This window comes from Candoia aspera, chromosome 6 (assembly GCF_035149785.1).
Source record: "Candoia aspera isolate rCanAsp1 chromosome 6, rCanAsp1.hap2, whole genome shotgun sequence".
Lineage (NCBI taxonomy): Eukaryota > Metazoa > Chordata > Lepidosauria > Squamata > Boidae > Candoia > Candoia aspera.
Window position 1 is genome coordinate 61,689,059 of NC_086158.1, and position 23,534 is coordinate 61,712,592.

At 35.3% G+C, this 23,534-nt stretch overlaps 1 protein-coding gene across 5 annotated transcripts in view; it reads left to right on the forward strand.

Annotated features, from left to right (window-relative positions):
• The first annotated feature begins 2,340 nt into the window (after positions 1 to 2,340).
• PLEKHA1 (pleckstrin homology domain containing A1) overlaps positions 2,341 to 23,534 on the forward strand; it is a 29,034-nt gene continuing 7,840 nt past the window's right edge. For 4 of the 5 annotated variants that reach the window (XM_063307292.1, XM_063307293.1, XM_063307290.1 and 1 more), the window contains exons 1-9: positions 2,341 to 2,501; positions 3,426 to 3,482; positions 7,672 to 7,717; positions 8,351 to 8,448; positions 10,017 to 10,148; positions 10,731 to 10,871; positions 12,175 to 12,243; positions 18,877 to 18,941; positions 20,696 to 20,759. In XM_063307292.1, the coding sequence (XP_063163362.1) occupies positions 2,361 to 2,501; positions 3,426 to 3,482; positions 7,672 to 7,717; positions 8,351 to 8,448; positions 10,017 to 10,148; positions 10,731 to 10,871; positions 12,175 to 12,243; positions 18,877 to 18,941; positions 20,696 to 20,759 (813 nt within the window). In that variant the 5' untranslated portion in view covers positions 2,341 to 2,360. The remainder of the gene's footprint in view (positions 2,502 to 3,425; positions 3,483 to 7,671; positions 7,718 to 8,350; positions 8,449 to 10,016; positions 10,149 to 10,730; positions 10,872 to 12,174; positions 12,244 to 18,876; positions 18,942 to 20,695; positions 20,760 to 23,534) is intronic. The other variant, XM_063307295.1, reaches the window with a different exon arrangement.

The following is a 23,534-nucleotide window of genomic DNA, read 5'->3' on the forward strand; positions in this document are numbered from 1 at the left end:
TTTTAATGTGAGAGAGTTATCTCTGCTGCCTTGAAAAAGAAGTTTTGAACAACTATCCAGTTGCAAATATCCTTTCTTGGGCAAAGTCCTGGAGAAAGTGATGGTCATTTAGTATGGGCATGCTTGAATTGTCTAGAATAATTTCAATCTCTCTTGAGGCCTGAATAGAGCAAGGAAACTACTCTTGATTGTCCTGATTAGTTGGTAAGAGACATGAGCAGTTCTACCTGGTTGATCCTTCCAGATCTCTCAGCAGCATTTGATACTGTTGATCATGGGATATTGTTGGAACAGGTCAGTGTATTGGGCATTGAAAGGAGAGTGTTCAGGTGCATCCATTTCTACCTGCAGGACCATTACCAGAGAATAGAACTAAGAGGGATTTTTTTTTTGACCACATGGCACCTGAATTATGGAATTATGCAAGGTTCAGTTCTTTCTTTCCTGCTATTTGGTGTCTCCCTGAAGTTCCTTGGTGATGATCAAAGAGGAATTTGTAGGCTGCCTTTGCATTTTAAGTTCAGACTTCCTTGAAATCATGCCATTCAGCATTTAAATTTATATCCAAGATTGGAATTTTTATTTGTATCTGTTGATGCATGGTAAATGTGGTGGCTAACCTAACTGTATGAATGAGTTGTTCTATAATTTAATAAATAAAGATAAGAATGGATCTTTATGGGATAAAATTCACTTTGCAGTTTAAATTATTATTCTCTTTTGGATTGTGGATAGTAGGAACATGTTGTAATCTGAGTAAAGTTGTTTTTCACTGCAAATAGTACCAACTTGTTTCCTTAGAAATATGGGACATTGTTTGATATGAGTTCATCAGGATATCTCCATCTGATCATTATGTATTTTAATCAGTGACTGACAGAAGATCTTATGACCATTATTGTGCTGTTGAGATACCTGGAAAAATAGTCTGGCAACTAAGAACATAATGTCATTTAAGTTCAAAAGAATCAGCCTCTGTTCTTTTCCATTCTATCTGGAATTTATGTAATCTTTTTTTCCCACCAACAATATTTATTTTTCTGGTAAAATTCATAGCCTACAAGAAATGTTTTACCTTTTGACTCAGAACTAGCCACCAAACAAATAGTTTTACCCATTCTCTGCATTTAGTAATGCTTTAGAAATTTTCAGAAACGTCTTGGTATTTTTCATAAATTATCAGCTGGAATAATCATTCTGTCACCATAGAAAATTCATCCTTGTAGTACTGTAAATCTTTTGGTAAAGAATGAGTTGAGTATGTTAGACATGCTGTATGTATGTGATAGTAACCTATTTTTGTGTAATGTTCAATATTGTTGATAGCTTTGAGTCAAAAGCAATATTGTGATGTGAGAGATATACACACATATGTACACACAAACACACACTAAGAAATTATCAGGAGTAGGTTTGAGTCAACTATTACTCCTTTGTAAGTATGTTCTTCTAAAATTTAAATGGAGGATACTAGTTGATATCTGGACAAAGTATTTGCTACTTCATGTATTTTGCCTGAGTGATGTTCAGTATGAGAGTTATATAAACATCTGGAGAAAAAGTTTCTGGCATCTTATTAGCATCCTCTCCAATTTATCAGGGGTGCCAATGGCTTAAGGTTTGTGTGTAGCTGAAAGGATTCCAGTCCATGAAAGTACTATGAGAATTGTTTACATACCAATCCTGCCATAATACAATATTTCTCTGTTTGGGTATAGCATATTTCTGGATCTATGAATGTTCTGGAACAATAGGCCACTGGTTTTGGCTCTCCTTGTTGATTTTAAAGCAATATTGTACTTATTTCATAGCTGTTAGCATTGGACTCAGAACAGAACAACATAGAATACAAACATTGGATTCAATTAGAAATTGGTAGCGTCTTTCTCCTCTTCCCGATCTGTACTTGTTTATTTCATTTTTGCTCAAGTTTTAAACGTCTAAATATTTTTAATAGAACCAGTTATGGAAACAATGATGTATCTAATTGCTGTATTTATGGACAGAATTAAGCAATTTTAATTAGGTGAGAATGGTTAAGTTTTAACATTTGAGAGAAATTAATATAATGTTATGATTTTTAATGCTAGTAGAAAAGCAGAGTTTTGGCTCACAACATTTTGTATATTGGTTGGTGAGTTTTTACAGGTCACTGAGATTAAATGCTAAATGCAATTGTTTGTTAAATCTTATTTCATGCTCTTAAAATGTGTGCTGGTTTATACAAGTAATACATTTCCTGTAATTAAACTACTGAAAGCTGAATTTATTAAATGAAACCAGCAATGTAGCAGTTTCAATTTATATACTTACAGTAAAACAACCTTTTTTGTTTTGCAGTGTAATGTTCAGGTTCAGAAATGCCTTATGTGGATCGTCAAAATCGTATTTGTGGTTTTTTAGATATTGAAGAAAATGAAAACAGTGGTAAATTTCTGCGTAGATATTTTATATTGGATACAAAAGAAGATAATTTGGTATGGTATATGGATAATCCACAGGTAAACCACTTCAAGTATCTTTTAATTTTGTTATTGCTATTGTTATATTAATGCAATTTAAAAATTTTGAGGCAAGTTCTGCAAATACTAGTTTTTAATCATTTCATTTCATATTTTTAATTGTGCTAAATATTACTTTAGAATTGTGCAACATAGTTGTTAATGGAGATTGCAGATGAGGAAGGAGGGAGTGCCTTCCAGGGGGGGAAACGCACTCACAGTGTAGAAGACCTTAGGCACCTGGCCAAGAAGGTCAGGCAGGACCCGCCTCAGAGTTTCTGGAGTTTTTCCCTCAGAACCTGCTAGTTTTGCTGAGCTTGGCAAGATTCTGTTTGCATGGTAGAAACAATAAAGACTAGAGCTTCATTCCTGGCTCAGCGTAGTTTCTTTGCCTTAATTCCGACAATAGAGAAAATTTATCTTCATAGTTCAGCTAATAGTCATTTAAAAGTTGGGTGCCTTTATGCTATGGGTTGGTAACTGAAATACCCATCAGCCTAGACAGGAAAGGCTTAATCTATTGTTATTTTATGGAAATAAATGAATACCTCAGCAAGTGTAGAAATAGGATAATAGTGAATAGTATTTGATCATAGGCTAAGAATTGTCAGTTGAGGGTTATTTAGTGAAATGCAACATTATGATTATAGGCTAAAATTGACAGTTGAGGGTTATTTAGTGAAATGCAAACATCCAGTTTCAGTTGCCATTCGAGAGAGAAAATACAATTGCAGAATTTTGCAATATATAATACGCAGTAGTGCAGATGCCTTTAACTAACAAAACAAAGCTTTTGTTAGAATCATATTTCATGTTGAATGAATTTTGAAGTGTTTGGTTTGAAATGATAAAGGTGTGTGTGTGCATATACTGTATGTGTGTGTGTGTTTCTTTTACACTACAATGCTGTATTCTTAACTTCAGAACCTTCCCTCTGGATCTCCACCAGTTGGATCCATTAAGCTTACCTACATTTCAAAGGTATGTGTATGCTTCTCAGATTATTGAATTTCTAAACTTATAATGTATAACAATAGCTGTTCAGTTTTGAGTACTTTAAAAAAGTCAAAGCATGTTAAGCATTCACATCTGTTTTCTAATGAAATTGAAGGAATATTTCTTGGGGCTGTTTTAAATATGAGGTAGTATGCAAAGCAGAGTTCTAAGACATTGTGATACTATATGCTTTTGCATAAAAAAATAACTTCACATCTATATTTTATGCCATCTATACTGTGTGTTCAAAATAGGAATTGTAGTTAGATTTAACTGAGTATGTAATCTATGCTTAAAAGTTGGTTTCTTTAAACAAACTAGTGAAGCGAGTTTTGACACAACTTATATACAGACAATGATGGTTGGCTAAATAAACCAGGATATGTACAAACTTCTGCTATCTAATATTTGAAGTTTGTAATGTTACTGGATGCAATTTTATTACATTTAGTAGCATTACTAAAAAAAGTACTCTTAGGTCAATGTATTTACACTTGTATGTAAAAGTTTTGGCACAACTGGTTGAATTGTACTTCAGTGAATTCCTAAGTGAATAAAAGCTGACAGTCTCTACATAGTATAAACACAGTATCTTTTTGTGAATCTGAAAATATACTTGCTATTTATGTGTAGTGGTTTACAGATTCAAAATAAGAAAACACAGTCTGGGGACTGGGAAAGCCATTCCAACATTTTCATTGTGAATTTGGTGGTGTCTTTCAGATCATTGTCTTCCTGAAAGCTCTTTTACTGTTGAAATTTCTTCACTGACACAGGGACATTGTTCTAGGATATGATGATTTTCAGATTAATCCATCCTTCCCCCTACTTACACAATATTTCCTGTGTCACTGACTTCTGTGTAGCGCCAAAGCATAATAGACCACTGTTGTGCTTAACAATTCGCAAGGTGTTCTTTTCTTCAGATTCTTCTCTCTTTATTTCTGCAAAGGTAGCTTGTGTTGTTGTGGCTGAACTGTACAGGTTTTGGTTGTTCCAAAATAAACATTTTGCTGTAAAACATTTCACACTCCTGCATATTTTAGACAATGACTTTTGTGATGAGGTTAGAGAAAAAGTTGCCTTATGAGAACTCTCTGATGCAGTTGTTCTACTCTGAAGAACTACAGAATTAGCTAAATTTTTCAGCAGGTTGTTTGAAGTTATCTGGAGCTTCTGTTTTGCATATCTGACCTGGGGCAGTTCTAGCAGAGATTTTTGTCTCCCAGATCTTGCTTTACTCCAGCAGTTCCATGTAACATTTTTTAACCATGTTTCTCACAGTTGAGATTATTAGCTGGAAGCATTTCAAAATGTGAAAACATTTTAAATTTTTTAATAGCCTACCCTTTTTTATAAGAGTCAGTTGTCTTCAAATCCAGATGCTCTGACAGCTGTTTAGAGGAGCCCATGGTTGTTGAAAGGAGACAGAACAGCAGTCACAACCTGATAAATTAGAAGGGTCAGAATAGTTGTGAAACTGTATTGTAAGCCTAATATGGCAGTCATACTTTAGGACTTTATTAGGAACTTTACAGTAATATTTAAAAAGAAAAAAAAAAGTAGTACTGATTCATTTGGAAGGGTTTCCAAACACCCATACCTGCCATATTCACAGTTTTCTTATTTTGAATGTGTAAATTTATAATTAACTTTATAATACATATGTATGCAGATTTTTGAAATGTCAGGTTTAACTATATACTGTATAGACAGTATCAGTTTTTGTTGATTTAGGTGTTCATTGGTCCTCATAACCCCAACCCTTAAAGACCTGTCTCTTTCCCCACACCCTGGGCTAAGATGAAGTATGTATCCGTTGTGGATGGTATTTATGCTATATAAATAGTCATGATTTTTTTCTCCCCAGTATATTTTTTTCAGTACTTTTAATATATTGTTTCTATCTTTAATTCTTATAAACTGTCCAGAGTCACTGATGAGTAGATGTCCCTGAAAATTTAAATTATAAACAAACAATTAAAAAATGACCAGAGTACCTAAAAGTTTTCATGCAACTGTAGAAAACTTCTTACAGATGTCTTAGGATAAGTATTTGATAAGAATACCATTATTCTCAAAACATTGCTTTTTACACGAATTGACTTCTCATTTGCTTCAGATTTTTCAGGATTTGTATCAGAACTGATTAACATTTCAGTAGTCTGTGAGCATTATATATATTTGGAAGAGTTGGAAGTCATTTCACTTTTTCCAAATCCATTTTGAAAGTCAGTGAAACTTCAGAACCACCAGAGACAATAGCTCTAGGGGGTTCTGATACTATAATAAACATATATTATTATTTTTTCAGGAGACATTCCTTTCTAGCATGAAATAGAATATTAAAGATATACATATAGCCATTCATGTAGCATTTGTTGTGTATGCTGAGGTGCACCCTGGATTAATTGAATATATAATTTTTCTGCTACTAGTTAAGTTATATGGCAATTCGTATTTCAAGCTTTTTTATTCGTCCATCATAAAACTTACGTAGTAAAGTCAGATAATAACTCTTCTTTTGGCTTATTATAATGTCAGTAGTTTCTGTTGAGCTCTAGCTATTTTTCCAGTTTTATCAAGACGTTAAACTTATATGGACGTCTGCATATATTGCTAAGCTGTGCTTTAGTGTTAGATAAAAAGAGTGTTAAAGCAAGACCTCAAGCTTGAATGTTTCTCCTTCCTGTGCTTGCCAGGAGCAGTAAATTGTTTCCCAGTTTTAGCTTACTATATATAACTAAGGAAAATTCATAATTAATTGTTTGAATTTAATATGATTGATTCTGGTTCATAGAGTAAGAACTATGTGTCTGCTTACAGGTATAACTACAGGTAATTAAATTCCAACCTCTTCCCATAATTTTCTACGACAGCGTTCTCTTGCTAATTCTTGTCCTCTATAGGCAGAGATTACACAATTCCGTTACCACGTTTATTCAGGATTTATTCTTTTTATATGTTGGAATATTACTTCTTTGTGTTCAGGGAATAAATACATTTGAAACATGAATTTAAGTAAATGTGAGAGTGGATAGGGGAACCTCTTTTGCAGTGTGATCAACCAATGAGGCAGATATGAGTAGGGAAGTGATGAATTAAATTAGAATACTAATCACAATCAGTGCATAGAACTCAAACATTATCACCTTGGAATAATTTTGAGTTGACAGAGGAGTATTCTTGTAAAATACTCATGGAGCTTTGTAGACATAGACATGACAAACTTTCCAAAAAACTAGATTTTTATTAAAATGGTATGATAAATAGTAATGAATGGCCAACTATGAGACAGATTAAAAAAAAAGATAGGGTGGGGAAGAATTGACACAACTGTGCATTATACTTTTAGCTTCAGAAGAGGGAAGGAATAAGTTGCAAAAAGATTCAGAAGACAAGAGTTGTGTTTTAAGATGAGTGGCCATACAAATTTTATAAACAAACAGGAGTAGCATATTATTTATGTTCCTTCCATTGCACAGAAGAAGTAGGGTGACCTATGTTGTAAATAGTCAGGAAACCTAAGCTCACAAATGAAAGTAGCAATTCACTGGAAAAATGAGATATGTGAAGGCAGCTATAATTCTGGAGTTTAATGAATGAGCTAATGGAAAGTTGAAAAAGAAGTATTGCTCTGTGCTAGTTCAGTGAAAGAGTGAGATATGCTTTTATTATAGGTTTAGGGTACTTTATTCATAGTGCATTTTTGCTCAGGACTCTAAATAGCTAATAGGGATGCAGAATCTTGGACCTTTCAGACATAGCTTAACCATAACTCCTAGTAGTCCCTGCTAGGATGACCACGTGCAAGGAATGCTGTGATTTACAGTTCAACAACATCCAGGGGCTCAAAGGTTACATTAAGTACACAGAAGGAAGTTGTACATGACAGATTTTCAATAGGAAATTTATTTACATACAGGCTGGATTGCTGTCTGTAAACCAAGACTTTGTATAGGTTAACTTCTCTGGGAGAAAGGATTATGTCAGAATGCTGGGGAACATGTAAAACAAAAATAAAAATTTGCTGTTCTTGCATAAGTTCACTGCTTCATTTCATAGATCCATATGAACAGCAGTGTGCTTGATCAATCTACATCAGTAAACGTATATTGAAATATATAATATTTATACATTATACCATATAATGCTAGCATTTTCACTTTGTTAGGTAAGTGATGCAACTAAACTGAGGCCAAAGGCAGAATTCTGTTTTGGTAAGTTTTAAAAAGGCTTTAAATTATGTGGCATAAATAATTTGAAAAGTGAAACAAGAATTTTGTTTTGCTTTTTCATTTTAAGACATAGATGTTTTTGAGTACTAGTTCATTTATATTCCATGTTTCCTTTCTGATATAAAGAGAACAATGTTTTAATAAATAAAATTCCATTATTTTATAGATCAAATATTGAAAAGAATCATTCTGCTAATCCCCTAATAAGAAATGGCAGTTGCCAATGGTATATATAATAATTAACTTAACAACTTTTTGTTTTACAAGCTTTGACTTTGACTTCTGTTTAAGTTATAATATGATTTTTTGGCTTGCCTTTTTAGGTTTATTTTCACTTTTTGAAAAAAATCAATTCCTAAAGTACAGTTTGGCAATCATTTTAATAAATTGTGTATTAGGCTACCAGTAGCTATCAGTGGAGTAAAAAAAATCTAAAGAAAACAGAAGATCTAGTCTATATCTCTGTTCATGAATTTGTAGTATGTGTACTAATGTCAGAAATTATGGTTCCCTGTATTTGAGTTTTGTGCAATGTCTAGACAAAGTGACAATGTCTTTAGTTTTCATATACATGCATATATACAATTTTATCTATATAATTTTTTTCTCCAACAGTCATGAATGCAGGAATGAGGAAATACTTTTTACAAGCCAATGATCAGCAAGACTTAGTTGAATGGGTCAATGTCCTAAACAAAGCTACCAAAATCACAGTAAGCAATCTTTTTGAATCCTAGGGTTATTCTGCATAGGGTCTCATTATAATGGGACAAATATAAGAACTCTCATTTGTATTTCAAGTTTATATTATTTTAGCAGATTAAGATTGGGGTCCCCAACCTCTCTGGACCAGGAGGGCACACTTGACATTTTGAGGGCATGTCATGGGCACTCAAAGAAAATGGCTGCCATGGGAGCTTGCCAGTTTGCAAAAAGCTGCTATACCCTTTAAATACTCACTATCAAACCTAGCTTATTTTTTCTGAACAGTGGAGTATATTTAAAGCAAATCTTGACTTTTAGAGTTCTTTCTGATCCATTAATAACTATACCCTGAATCACATGACCGAGCAGGAGGAGAGTTTACAAATGGAGGAATTGACAGTATTCTGAAATTTAGTCTCATTCTGTTTTGTTTCTGAAGAGTTATCCTGCTGAATTAGAGTTACCCTGTTGACATTCTATTGGATTGTAGAAAATACCACAATTAAAAAGTAGAATAGGACAGGGTTTCTAGCAGTCAAGAAGGTAGGTTTGGGGGAATTCATTAAAATACCATATTGAGATTCTTGGGCTAAGAAAATTATACATTTGACAGACTCTTACGTATTAGTCGTCATGCTAGGATCTCAGTCATGGGAATGCTGCATCAGATTCTACATTTTTGTTACCTTGTGAACCTGTGCATAGAGCTATATGAAAGCAAATGTGACTTGAAAACTACCTGATAAATATGACAAAGTCATCAATCTTGGTAAGATTTGCTCAGCATTTTAGAAAAAATATTTGATGAATCAAGGAAAAATAGCTTTGATTGAAAATTCTTTCAGGTAATCCAACTAAACATCCTTTGGGAGAGAAGTTTTCTTTTTTATTGTGCTTGTTGCTGCAAAGGAATCTTCTGTTTTGTTTCAAAGCACCTTGATATAATATATGTAACAGCTGCACATATGCCTCACACAATAAAATTGGAAAATTTTAAGCTCTATGTGAAGTAGGTGTGATTTTGTTTGTTTTTAGAATTTCTTTAAAAAACTTAGCAATCATTGTTGAGCACTTTGAAAGGAAAGAACAATAGAAATTTTATGAAAAAATATTTTAAGAGAATGTGAATGAATTTCTTACACCAGGTATTGATTTTAGTAAATGATGGATAAACATACAATGCTACTTTCTATACTACTGTTTCTGCACTACTTTTTTTAGTTTCTCTGAAAATCTGTTTCATTCTGGTTAAAGAATGAAATCCTAAAAATCAGTAGATGAAGATCTAAGAATTCAAGTTTGAATGATACTCAGCTAGGTTATTAAAGAACCACACGGGAAACAGTTAAAATATTCAGCAAAGTACATAGCTTGTGTAAAGCAACATTTAAACAATAGGAAAGTAGATAATTTAACCATGGTCTTAAGAGATCCAAAAGGGATATAGGAAATGGTAAGCATTTTTGCCTCATTTCTCTCACCGATGAATAATTAAAAATAGACCAGAATAGTTAAATTCTGAGAGACTCTGAATTGGAAGATACATTTCAGTATCTTTATAATGTTCTATTTTTAGGTACCAAAGCAGGCTGACTCATTGTCTCATACTGATAATGCATTGCGTCATTCTGAAAATTTGGGAATAAAAAAACAAATGTCTTACAGAACAGAAATTGTTGGTGGTGTTCCTATAATCACTCCTACTCAGGTAATAATAATTTATATTATTTTCAAGATACAGATAATAGACATATTATTGGCATGTTGTCCTTCCTATTGATGTGTAGGGATCATGGATTTGCAAAAAAATTGAACCTGAAAGGGGAAAAAATGATCTAGATATCTCATTACCAGATTTTTGCAGTAGTTGAGATGCCTCTTAATTTTCATATTAGAAGAAAAAAATAGAAGTAGTTCTTAGGTGGAAAGTTTTAGTTTGCCCATATTTGCCAACTCCTGCTTCAAGTTTATATGTTGCCTGCAGTGAGAGGAGGAACCTAAATTGAGCATGTTCTTCACATGTCCTAGTCAGTGTGAAACTTACTGTACATCTGTGGTTGCACATCAGCTTCTTTGATTGTAGCTATGTTATTTCCAGACAATAGGCTCAACTTTTATACCATTTATTTGATGTGACACATGGATAAAAGTAACTAGGATCATAGCTGTATAAATCTGATTCTCTCTAGATTTGGAAGCAAACAACAACAAAATTTTAATTTAATAGTATGTTCAATTTAATAGTAAACTTCAGACCTGGCCTCTAAATTATCTTGTTTACTTTTTCTAGAAAGAAGAGAGAAACGAATGTGGTGAAACTGATAAAAACTACGTGAAACGCTCCCAAAGCCATCTTCCATACTTTACTGCTAAGTATCCTCCAGACAATGCTGTTATAAAAGCTGGCTACTGTGTGAAACAGGGAGCAGTGGTAAGCACATGAAGAATATTTTGAGGTTAATAAAATCTGTGTTATACAGTAAATAATGCAAGATTTTTTTTTTTAACAATGCAGAACAGATTTCCCCAAAACAGTAAAGAAAGCATGTTGGAGGCAAAAAGTTCAGGAAAGAAAAAACCCATAGAATATTAGCTACATGTGTTTTGGTAACTGTTCTTGAGAAAAAGTTCTTAGAATTACCTTGACTGAATTGTTTATGTGCAGTTATTTTTTTTAAAATTCATCTCGAGGTTTTGTTTTATGTATTGCTGCATTAATTCAAGTCATATACTATTACTTCAGATATATGATCAATAATCTATTTTACAACCAGGGCTGCTTATGTAATATGTACCAGGTGTAAAAATATGACCCTAAGACAGGCCACTTGAAATTATCTCTTCATGAACTTTTACTACATATTCTCAGCATATTATCACTCAATATCCAAATGTGGAGATGCATAGAGAGCAGCAGTATACAATATGAATTGCTATGTATAATATAGTGTAACCACTTTATGAAAAGTTGCCATGTTAACAATTTTGACAATGATATAATGTAAAGTGGTCCTCAATTTGACTTCTATTTGATACCAAATTGGTGTCCAAGAAAGTACTTGAAAGTACTAGCAACAGCTGCTCCAGATGACCAATTGCTGCTTATCTCTGTTACTGAATTTGGAGACACCTTTCCTGTCTGAACACTGAACTGATTGGTGCAGTGTTTCCTGACTTTGGGAACTCTGTGCATTCAACTCCTAGAATTCTTAACAATGGCCATGCTGCCTGGGGAATTCTGGGTGTTGATTCAGCACACTATTTGTTGTTTAGTTTTTCTCCTCTTGTGCAGGAGGGGAAGACATAATGGAAGACCCTTGCAATCACACCTGGACTGAAGAATGATTTGTTTTTGTCCTTTTTCTAGTTGCTCCAGCTGTATATTGTACAATCAGCTTTTCCCTCCCCATTCAGGACCATTTTCTTCTAATGAATACCATAAAGTTATTCAGTATTTGAACCCAATGCGAACATCTTCACTGTACCTGTTAGTTACTCCTTAAAGGAACCATGAAGTTTTCTGAGTTCTTACAGTAAGCATGTTGAATCAGAAAAATACATTTCTGATTTACGCAGGTAGATCTGAATAGTGCACAGAATACCAAGATGAGAAAAGCAACATGTAGTCTTGATAGAAAGCCTAAAACCCCAATGAATAAACAGTGAATAAACTAAAAATAATACGATTCTTTAAAATTTATTTGAGTTACATTATTACATTTTTGTATACATAGATGAAGAACTGGAAAAGAAGGTATTTCCAACTGGATGAAAACACAATTGGCTATTTTAAATCAGAATTGGTAGGTATCTATATGTTTGTGATTAAGCAAAACTTCAGAACAAATACTTTGTCCAAATGTATTAATGCATAATTGTTTTGCTTCCATTATTTTGATGGAATTTCAGTTTTTAGAAATAGAATTTAGAACATTCTCTTTGTATCCACTGTCCTTAGTTGATGGACATTCTAATGTATAGTGAATGAGCAATGGTTAGATTCCAATACTGTATAATGCTACTGCTGACAGTTTCAATGTGGAATTAATAAGTTAATCACTTTCCATACTTTCCCTATTGCTCTGATTAGATATTTAGTAGTGAATAATTCATGCTGCTTAGATAGAAAATAGGAGAAACATGAATTCTTAATAACTAAACACATTGTCCTGACAAGCAGGAACCATGCCGAGACGAGGAATAAGTATCTAGTGTTTTATTACTGCTACAGTAGACAGAAAATGTCTAACAAACTGAAGAAGTGTGGGAAAACCCAGACAGATAAACCCCAAAAGTCAAGGCGGGTCTGTTCTGTGTCTCTTTGAATGACAGCTCAAATTCTCGCTACTACACATGCGTTTCCCCCCCTGGATAGGGGCCCCCTCCTGCTCACCATCAGTGCTCATGACACACATACAGAGAATGTGTACCCTTTCTTATTTCTTTTTCTTTTGTTATGCACACTGATTTAATTCTGAATTAAAGATGAAAATTTTGATTAAGATGCAGTTCCTTTACCTACCCATGCTGATTTGAATAAAATGCCAATTTTTAGAATTGCATTATACAGGTACTCCTCATTTGAGGGGTCCCATCCCTGCCTAATGGTGGTGGATTATTAACAAAGAATGAGAAACCTTGAGAAAATAAAGTCAGGAAGATGTATGAAAAGAGAAAGATTAAGTTACAGAATTTTCAATAACTGGATTACTTTCATTTTAGAACCCAATTTATCCTTTGGCCTTTTAGGGCAGAGATCTTTTCATTTTCTTTCTAATGCTCTGTCTCTGAACCAGACAGTTGCTGCCTGTTTCCCAAACAATGGAAAGGTCCGTGGGTGTATGTTAATGTTTTCCCAGGGTGGTGAACAGAACATTTTATGTACCTCCATATCTAGAAGCATGTCCCCTATTTTACACAAACTGTATGTAAAATATACAAAAAATACTTCAAAAGAAAGTTGTCCAAACAGAACCACACACCAAAACCTGTGGGTATATGAAACCCTTTACTGCAGATGATAAAGCCTGGTCTATATTTACCAACCAGGGGTAATGGAACCATAGATAATAAGAGCAACTTGTAGTATTTTTTTCCCCTTAAAAAGGTGGAGTGAGGTTTTAAAAAAACACCAAAATAGAATATTAGGGCAGTACCTGAAGTTAATATTAGAAAAACGCCCACCCCCCTTATTCCTAGTTTCTTAGTACTATAGGCAAGCAGTCTTACTAATTTAAAACAGTGATTCAAATAAGGAAAAAACAAAGGCAGATTTAAATTTTTGCATTAAGAATATATTTTAATATACTTTCTAAACAGTGTTGTATGTTATGATGATTTACAACTGAACCGAGAATTATATACTTTTTGATTCCCTCATGTCAAGTTAGCTAATTAAGGAGCATCTCAGACAGGGGGTTCATGATTCAGATTGTGTGTCATCCACCATTGGTAAGAGAATGTCCAACACCATATTATCAAGATGGATCAAATTGTGTATCTTTGCTTCTGTTGTAGGGGTGTTACAGCTGATTCCTTGAAGTGCTTCCCTCTCTTTTGTCTTTATGCATTAATGCATCAGAGTTGACATTTGTGCCTCAGCAAGGGTACATCTGTCACTATACCAAGGGATCCAACCCCAGAATAGATGGACTATTCCATTTTAGTAAAATGGAATTCTGGCCTTATCTTGGGAGTTTTTTGTTTTCATACAATGGATAAGGGTAGCCCATGTGCAAAAGCTTGCTAACATTTTCTGCTGAAGGTTGTAGGGACAGAGTGGGCAAACCATGGACTGGCCTGCCCTCAAGCCTTTTTCTTACAGCTCCTGGAATTGCACCACTGAATTTTGGCTGCAGGTAGCCAATAAACAGAGATGGGATTTTGCACTGTTCTTTGAGGAAACAGTTTTAAAAGTCCGTAAGATTTTATTTAAACCAAATACATTAAATGTGCTTTCAACATTGAACTTCCCCTGAAAATGCTATTGTTGCCCTCTTTATTGATTTCACTGCCCATCCCATAGAGGTGCTCAGCTTCATTTTTTTTAAATGACTCTTCACCACTGAAAGGTTGCTCAGCCAAGCTGCAAAGAATGGCTCCCAGCTCTCAGATTGTTTTTAGTTGAATGCTGGGAATGATGTCTTGTTTTATTAAGTTTTCTGACCATATGTGAGTTATCTTCCTGATTATAAGCTCCTGAGATTTAGAAGTCTTTTTTATGTTATTATATGCCAGAAATGGTAGGATAGATGGGAACGTACAAGGCAATGTGCATACCTTTGCCGTGGGAAAAAGACCTGAAAATATGATGAAAGTAGATATACACTCACTATTGAAAGAAAGATGTTAATGATAACATTTTAATTTGGTCTTTATCTACGTAGAATGAGTTTAAAAACATTTTTAACAGGTATATAGTTTATATGTTAGGTTGCTTTAACCAAATTATTATTTTATAAAAATAAATGAAAATATTTAATAAATTATAAACAATTCAAGAACGAATGGCAATTGTTTTAAAGTAAATTCTTGGTCACCTTGTGTTATGGGCCGTGAGAATAACCTTGGAAAAGAGGAGGAAGAGCTGCAGCCTAGACAACAGCCTAATAAGAGGTACCTCAGCCCACAGCAGAAATGGGAGTGGAGAAAGTGTTTTAGAAGGGACCCTCCCTAGTTCTCTGAAAATAAAGACAAGAGAGGGGGAAAATGCTTTCAGACCTGCAAGATTCTGTTAGCCTTACAATAAAAATAGTATTAGTACTCATGGTTTTGGTTTCCTATCTGGACTACCACGAAAATCTGACACCTTGAATCTTGTCACAGAGGTACTAGATTCAGGGTTGCCAATAGCTCTTAAGTGTTCTTTGTTGTTTAAACAGGATGTACAAAAAAAGAATATTAAAATTAATATGTTATCACAGAGGATTAATTCTTGTTATATCTGGCACTACTTACACTGTAGGTGAAAACTTACCGATCTATATGCTACAGAATAATTATCAGTAATAATTGTTAAGATAAGTCTACTTGGAAATAATCCTCCAAAGGTTTATTCCCAGGAAGGTATATAGGATTGCAGTAAAAGAATATGTTCAAAACTGTCTAGTTACATACATTTTTTGACAACTAAGAAAACATCTATGAAGCATTCCTTTCTGAAGATCTTATACTAAAGCTCAATTCAGATTCCTCTTACAGATAAGCAGGATCTTGATCAGAGTGAAGCATTGTGATAAAAGAAAAATAAATACTGCTTACCCTTTCTGTAAATGTAATTATCACATCCTTAGTAGTTAATATTTGAAAGAACAGATGAATACGTTTGTTGGTGAAATATGAAGAGGTTCTGAAGTGTGCTTTTACCATGTTAACTTCTTTTGGCGTTAACAGTAAAGTGTAAGTGTACATTTGCTTTTCTTTCGGTAACCACATGATGGCGTACAAAAAAGATTGATGGAAGATGATAGTTTGCTAGTTTGAGAGAAAAAACAGTATGCATTTCATGCACCATATTACTTGAAAGAAAACAATGTAAAATTTAATACATTTATGCAATCTTTTATTCTATCATAATTTAGAATGTTTTCAAATATATGCTACAGTGCTGTAAAGTTTCAGAAATGCCAGAATCCTTATTGCTTACTCAATTATTATGGTGGAACCTGTATACATTAATATGCATCAAATCCATATTTCCATTCATCACTGATTATAAATTTAATATGGCTAATTTTCATAATTTTCATCCCCACTCTAGAAAAAAATGGAGTGATATTTGGCCAGATTATGTTGGTTGTGCATGGATAACCAGCAGCAGTGGCAACAATGATTAGAAATGTGTTCTTTTTAAATTATTTCTCTTTATATCCTGCCCTTGCTAATTTTAACCACCAAGCAAATGCTTTCATTTATATGTACAATAATGTATTGCTGTAATTAAAATATACTTACCATAAACTAAACACATTTTTATTCAGTTTGGGAATATAAACAAACCTCTATTGCTCTAAAATGCATCAGAGCAAACTCTTGATGTCATGGGATTGCATATTTTGAAGAGAGGTTGCTTAGGGCTGGGAAATTGTATGGTGACACCATGTAGCTGGGTGGGCTCAGGATTTCAACAGGTGGGGCCAGCTGAACTTGCCTAAGCTGGAAAGTTAAATAGGGTAAGTCGTGCTTAATATTTGGATGGGAAAATACCAGGTAATCCTAACAACAACCCTGAAAAAGGCGGCTACTTCTGTAATATTGTCGAGAAAACATCTTGGTCAAGTCCATGAAGTCAAGCCTGACTGAAGGGTGTGTTCACCATTTTTTTTTTCCTTTTCAACACATGGAATGTTAGAAGGAAATTATGTAAAGGAACTGAGACTTTGGCTGTCTATCTTAGGCAGCCATCAGGGGTTACATACAGGTTGCAATTCTCTTTTTGGCACGTTTAAAAATTATGTGCTCAGAACCTTCTGAAACCTGTAGCTGTAAGGCAGAATGGTGTCTCTCCAAAAATCACAATATTAATAGTTTATAATGCATGAACTTTTAGATAATTGTCCTTTAAAGTTATAGATTGCCCTGTTACCTTAAAAAGACCAGTAGGATTTAATTGTATGGCCTTAAACTATTGTTAGGTTCATGAGTTCCCCTCTTCTCTGTGGGGCTGGGAGGAGACAGACACTTTATGTATAAATCACTCAAGCCAGGTAAATTATAAAATTATTAGGTTTATGATCCTAGTTTCTTTCTCTACACTGAAAGTGGGAAACTGATGGTCCTGAAGATGTATCTGACATGATGTTCCTGGCATTCCTCATTGTTGGCTGTGGCTGTTTAAAGCTACAGGTCAGCAGCAGGTCTCCCACTTTTGCTTTAAACATTAGTACTGCTTAGTTACATTTCAGTTTTGTATATGATAGAAAAGGAAATGAAAGATTCTTGAAATGAAAGGAGATATGCAAGTACTCATGCAAATGTTGATAAACTAGTTTACTATTATGGCTGAATTAGATTACTGTATCTAACAAGCTCCATGGATATTGTTTTGATATATTTGAGTGGTGTAATATGTTTTTGGTAATTGTGCATACTGTAACCAGATCATTTGAAAATGTCTTTTAATGTAAGTTAAGTTTTGTATTCTCCCAATAGCAGACATATGATTTTGGTGAATATAAGTAAATCTCAATAAAACTTTACTATATTTTGTATAAAGTAATAGAGAAAGAAGACTATAGATGGAACATATTGTAACAGTACTTGGTAACCATGATACAGGTACTCTTATTTAGCGATTGCCTCAGATAGTGGCTGTTTGCAGTTATGATGGTAATGAAAAAGTAATTTTGCAACTAGTGTCCGCATGTACGACCTTCTCAGTCTCTCAGTCACTTGTTCGCCATTATAGTCAATTAGTATGCACTGGCCTGTGCCTGACCTGTTTTTTTTTCTTTTTCCCTCAGACCAGAAAGATAGTCTAAACAAGCAATCACTTCCTAATCTGCTTTCCTCCAGAGTGCAGTGTGTCCCTAAAAGTGCTAACTGCAAGTTAACAAGTTCATTTCTGTGACCTTAATTAGTCCATTAGAATACTCCTGCTCTTGCAGCTGCTACCTGAAATTGACAAGACCCTAATTAGTTTCACACTAAAGGCTTTTGGTTGCCTCCTAAGTGGCCTGGGGCTAGCAGTAGCAGTGTGTTAGCAAACAGCTGGTGCTAACGTGTTCCTTTCAATGTGTATTCCCTATTTTATGCCTATTTGCTCTCTTGTAATCTCTTCCTCTCCAATGAATGTAAATACAAACATTCTCTTCTTGCTAATTATCCCAGTGTGGGGTGAGCATTCCAAAGGCCAGGGGAGTGGGGAGAAACGGCTATAAGATTTGCCCCTTTACCCAGTTTCCTTGTGAGTCGAGTTTTAGAAAACTTCCATGCCGTTGGGGCTCACCTGGCTGATTGGGATTGTGTTCTGATGCTGTAAATTAAAGGAAAGCTGAAGTAAAATAGTAAGCACAGTCACAGTCATGTGATTTTTTTCACTTAGCTGCTTCGCTTAACAACTGCATTGCCAGTCCCGACTGTGGTTGCTAAATGAGGACTACCTGTATTCTTACAGAATGTTAATCATGGAATACTGAAATAAATGAACTGCTCAATCTCCTTTTGTTAAGATATTAACTAGATAATTGGGTTCTTTCTGGGCTCCTCCTTTCTCTAGGGAATCAACATGGAATGGAAGTATTTGGGTTGTTTCTCTTAACCAAACTCACCTAGAAAATGTGTATGCTTTTATCATTTTGTCCATACAGCTTTTTTTTGTTTTTTGGTTAATAAATTTTCTATTTGGCTTTTTTCATCAAAACCGTTTTTGTAGGAGACATATTTTTGGTATTTATTTGCTAAAAATTTAGCCTACTAAAACCTCTTATTTTTTTCAGGATAAGGAGCCTCTTCGGATTATACCACTGAAAGAAGTTCATAAAGTCCAAGAATGTAAACAAAGGTGAGTAAAGATATCAGATCATAAGTAATTGGAGTAAGAAAACCTGGTCACACTATTTCTCATAATTTAATATATTGCATTTGCTTTATGATCAAATTATTTGAAACCTTGGATATCTTAACAAAATATAGTCATTTGTATATTATAACAAAACCTCAAGAAGGTGGAAGCACCTAGCTGATCTTGAAAACTAAGCAGGATTAGCCCTGATTGGTGCTTGGATGGAGACAATGTAGGAATTTCAGGGCCTTTGATTAGACTGGACAGTTAAAAAAAAACAGAAGAAGACAGAAGCAAATCACTTCCAAGGAATGCTTCCAAAAAAGAGAGGTAGTTACCTTGAACTTGAAAGGACTGGTGCTTTTTAACACATTTATAAATGATATGGAATCAGGCCTGACTAGTGGAGTAGCAAGATTTGCTGATGACACCAAATTGTTCAGAGTGGTAAAAACAAGGGACCGTGAAGAGCTCCAAGGGGATCTCTGCACATTAGGGGAGTGGGTGTCAAAATGGCAAATGTCATTCAATGTGAGCAAGTATAAAGTGATGCATATCAGTGCCAAAAATGCTATGCTGGCTTCACAAAAGGGTTGGACCAGTGCATGGAAGTCATGGGGATCAAAGGGTATTAGCTTTGTTAGCAGTGTAACTGCCTCTGAAGGCCCTCTGCTGGGGGACGAGTGGGCTTCCTTGTGCAGTTGGTTAGTCGCTGTGAGAACAGTCTGCTGGACTAGAGGGCCAGGAGTCTGATTCAGCAGGGCACTGCTTATGTTTTTATGTAAGGCACCTGGGTGGAAGGACAGATACAAGTAGGGGGATGTATCAGATCTATCTTTTTGAAAGGGTTGATTGCATTGTTTTTCAGGATGCCTCAACTAATGCCTTTGTAAAAGGAGAATGAAAGATCCAGCCTGGGGCTAAATGAACTCTTTCCTAAAGGTTTTGGGTATGCTAGCTGTGTACACAAATAATAAATCAGGGCATGCAACTCATTAAATTACAAGGTGATTCTGTTATGGCATTATAAAATAGTATTTTAGCACATCTTCTGAGTAATGTTTATCCCATATTTGTCTTGTTTAACTTGAGTAAACTTAGGTGTGATTCAGCAATGGGTGTATTTGCCTTGAGTTTGTGAAAGGAGACAGTAGGGAAATCTGGAAGCACTGGTGTATCTTTTTGCTGTGTCTTTGCCTGATTATTGTTCCTAGTTGAGGCTATGCCAAAAGGCTGGTGGTAATCTACATATAGCCTAAACACTAGCCAGTCTGGTCATAACTTCAGATGCAGTGGCTGTAATTTGCTTATCCAGAGTCTTAATAATGTAACTGATTTGAGCTGGTAATACAAGAAGGGAGGTAGAGTACATTACATGCCGTAGTATAGAATATAGTACAGGTAGTCCTTGCTTGTTTAGCGACTGCCTTGTTTACTGACTGTTTGCAGTTATGATGGTGGTGAAAAAGTAACTTTGAGACCAATCCTTTCATTTATGACCTTTGCAGGTCCGTAAAGCAAAGGAAAGCTGACGTAAGATCATAAACACATTAGAAGTTTCACTTCGTGAGTGCTTCACTTAACAACCCAGTTGCCAGTCCCAATTGTGGTCACTAAACAAGGACTACCTGTATGTAGTTTAATTATTTTCAAAGCTGATCTTGTATAAAATGCATTTTTCTGTTTCAGATACATGAGTTAGAATTTGATTTCAATAATAAATACTTACACTTACATTTTTGTATGTTTTTCAGTGATATTATGATGAGAGACAATCTTTTTGAAATTGTAACAACTTCTCGAACATTTTATGTACAAGTAAGTCTTATATTGGTGCATTTTATGGAAGAAAACAAACTTCATTTCCTTTTAAATACATGGCAGCATACAAATTTGCAACTAAAAAGAGCATAAGCTGGGGGGGCCCAGTTTGGAGAGAACTAGTGGGAACATCTGAAGTTTTGAGAGCATTTAGTAGGTGCTTTCACATAATGCCGATTGTGGAGAAACTTGTCTATTCACAGAATAGCTGCTTTGGTGGCTAGCAATAAAATACCATTTACCAGAAGGTAAGCTGGGAAGATTGCTCCCTACCGTAGCCACCCAACTTTCAATGCAAAGTTGCAAAGCATTTGACTGCAAACATCCACTACTTTTAAAAGAAGGTTTAAGAAACTGACATGGGGCCTGAGCCATTTTTACAAATAAGCCATATGTCAATTCACTCTTTACTATTTATTTAAAACATTTTTAAAAATTTAAGTCAGGGTAGTGAGTTTGATAAATGTCAAGGATGGTGCCATGGAACTATGTTATCTACCTATCCATCGACTGGTAACACACATCCCTGATATTTCAGATATTTTTATAGCTGAAAGTGATTCTCAGTCTCAAGTCAGATCCTCTGTATTTTAGAGTGACATAATTGGTCCAGTCAAATGCTTGATTAACCTCTTAAAATGCTCTGGTAAGCAGATTTTTCCAGTACTGTGCTATACCAAAAGAAGAGAATATGTGTAGCTCAGGGTTGAACTGTGAAGTCCTTTGTCATCTGTGAGCTTGGTTGTTTGCTTGCAGACATTTCATTATCCAACTAGGTAACATCATCAGTGCTAGTGAGCGTGGGGTTTGCTCCCTGTTCATATACAGTAGCTTGCTCTGCCAGTGCTGGTGGGACAACACCCCCCCCCGTGTTCTCCTTGGTAGTTCCTTGATTAGAGTATTGTTTTCTGCTTGATTGTTTGTCTGGTGTTAATCCCTGCTTATCTGGGTGTAGGCTGCTGGAGAGGGTGCGTTCTGGTCTTTTTGTTTTCTTCTTAGCTTCTTTATTGTCTCTTTTGAGTGGTGTGTAAATGTAGTTACCTCTGTGTGTCTATTGATGGCTGATTTGTCTGAATGCCAGGTTTTCAGGAATACCCTAGTGTTTTTGGATTTAGCTTGGTCTAGGATGTTCACAGTTTCCCAGTTGAAACTTTGGTTGAGTCTGTCCATGTGTTGTGAGATTAAGGAGTTTTCATCGTGTCTTCTGACTGCTGGTTGGCGTTCGTGGATGCGCTCTGCTAGTCTTCTGCCTGTCCGTCTGTCCTACATAGTGGCTGTTACAGTTCTTACACTGTATGTTACAGATGACTCCTGTTTTTATTTCTTGGGCTACTGGGTCTTTTGATTTGCTTAAGATGTTTTGGAGGAGCATGTTGGTTTGTGTGCTATGGTGATGCTGTGTGGTTGTAATAGCCTGTTGGTTGTTTCTGAGATGTTTTTGATATATGGCAATGTTACCCTTTGGAAAGCTTGGATTGGTTATACTGTACAAATGCCAACAAATCAGAGGAACACCCATGGGATCACCACCCTCAGGACTCATAGCAGAGACTGTAATGCAGCAGTTAGAAACTATAGCACATACAACCAAAAGTATGGACCTGGTATGTAGACAACACTTTTTTCATAATAAAAAAGGAACAACTAGAAAAGACACATGAGACAATCAAAAGAATAAAATCCACAAGGGAAGAAGAAAACAACAACACACTACCCTTCCTGGATATCCTCAACAGCAGAGAAAATGATGGCAAATTAGAAACAAAGTCTATCAAAACACAACCCATGCTAACCAGTGCTCCATTACCAAGTAACAACCCAACTTCCCACAAGATGACCTGTGTAAGAACATTATTCAGACGAGTACAAATGCCCTGCAGCAACCCAGAACACCAGAAAAAGGAAATGGACTGCCTATACAACATCTCCCAACAAAGATATGTTGGGACTGCAGTTCCCAAAATTCTCAGCCTAGCATAGCCTTTGGAAATTCTAGGAGCTGCACTTCCAGTGAATCTGAAGTATGCCAGCTTAGGAAAAGTGCCCTTAAACTAGCTCCTCCTTATCTTAGATCACTGTCTAGCTTCTTGAAATTTAATTAAAATGTATGTACATAGTTTAGCAAAAACCTTTCTCCTCACCCCCTTACTTTTGCTCAGGGATATATTGACCTCATAGAATACCTTCACAAGGTGGCAATTCTCACCAGTAATCACACAGCTCACTACCTCTCAGCCATTCTTGCTTTCCCACCTGCCCCTCTCCCCAACTGGCAGATAACCAGACTGGAGCGCAAAGAGCAGAAAAGGGATCTTTCTCCATATTTGCTGCTTGCCCCTCTCTTCCCTGGTCAAGTGCAAATCCTTCACCCTTCCTGTTCCTCTTTGGCCACTTCTTCCCTTATCTCCATGCTTACTGGAGATGTCTGCCACTGCTGGCTAGGGAATTCTGGGAGTTGAAGTCCACACATGTTAAGGTTGTCAAGGTTGAGAAACATTGGTCTAGGCAGATTTCAATTACCAAATATCCAGGCCTTTGGCGAGGATGATTGATGTCCCTTTCTTCTTTTTGGTTCCACTCTGGGTTTGTTTTCTTTGCCATCATTGTTCTGTCTTGTGCTCTCTGTGTGTGTGTTTTGTATTGATTTCTGTTCTTAAATGTTTTTAACAACTATTGTAAAAGTTGTTAAAAGAGTTGCTGGGAGTCAGGTGGCATATAAATTTAATAAATTATTAATAGTATTAGTATTATTTAAAAGCAGAACATTGCCCC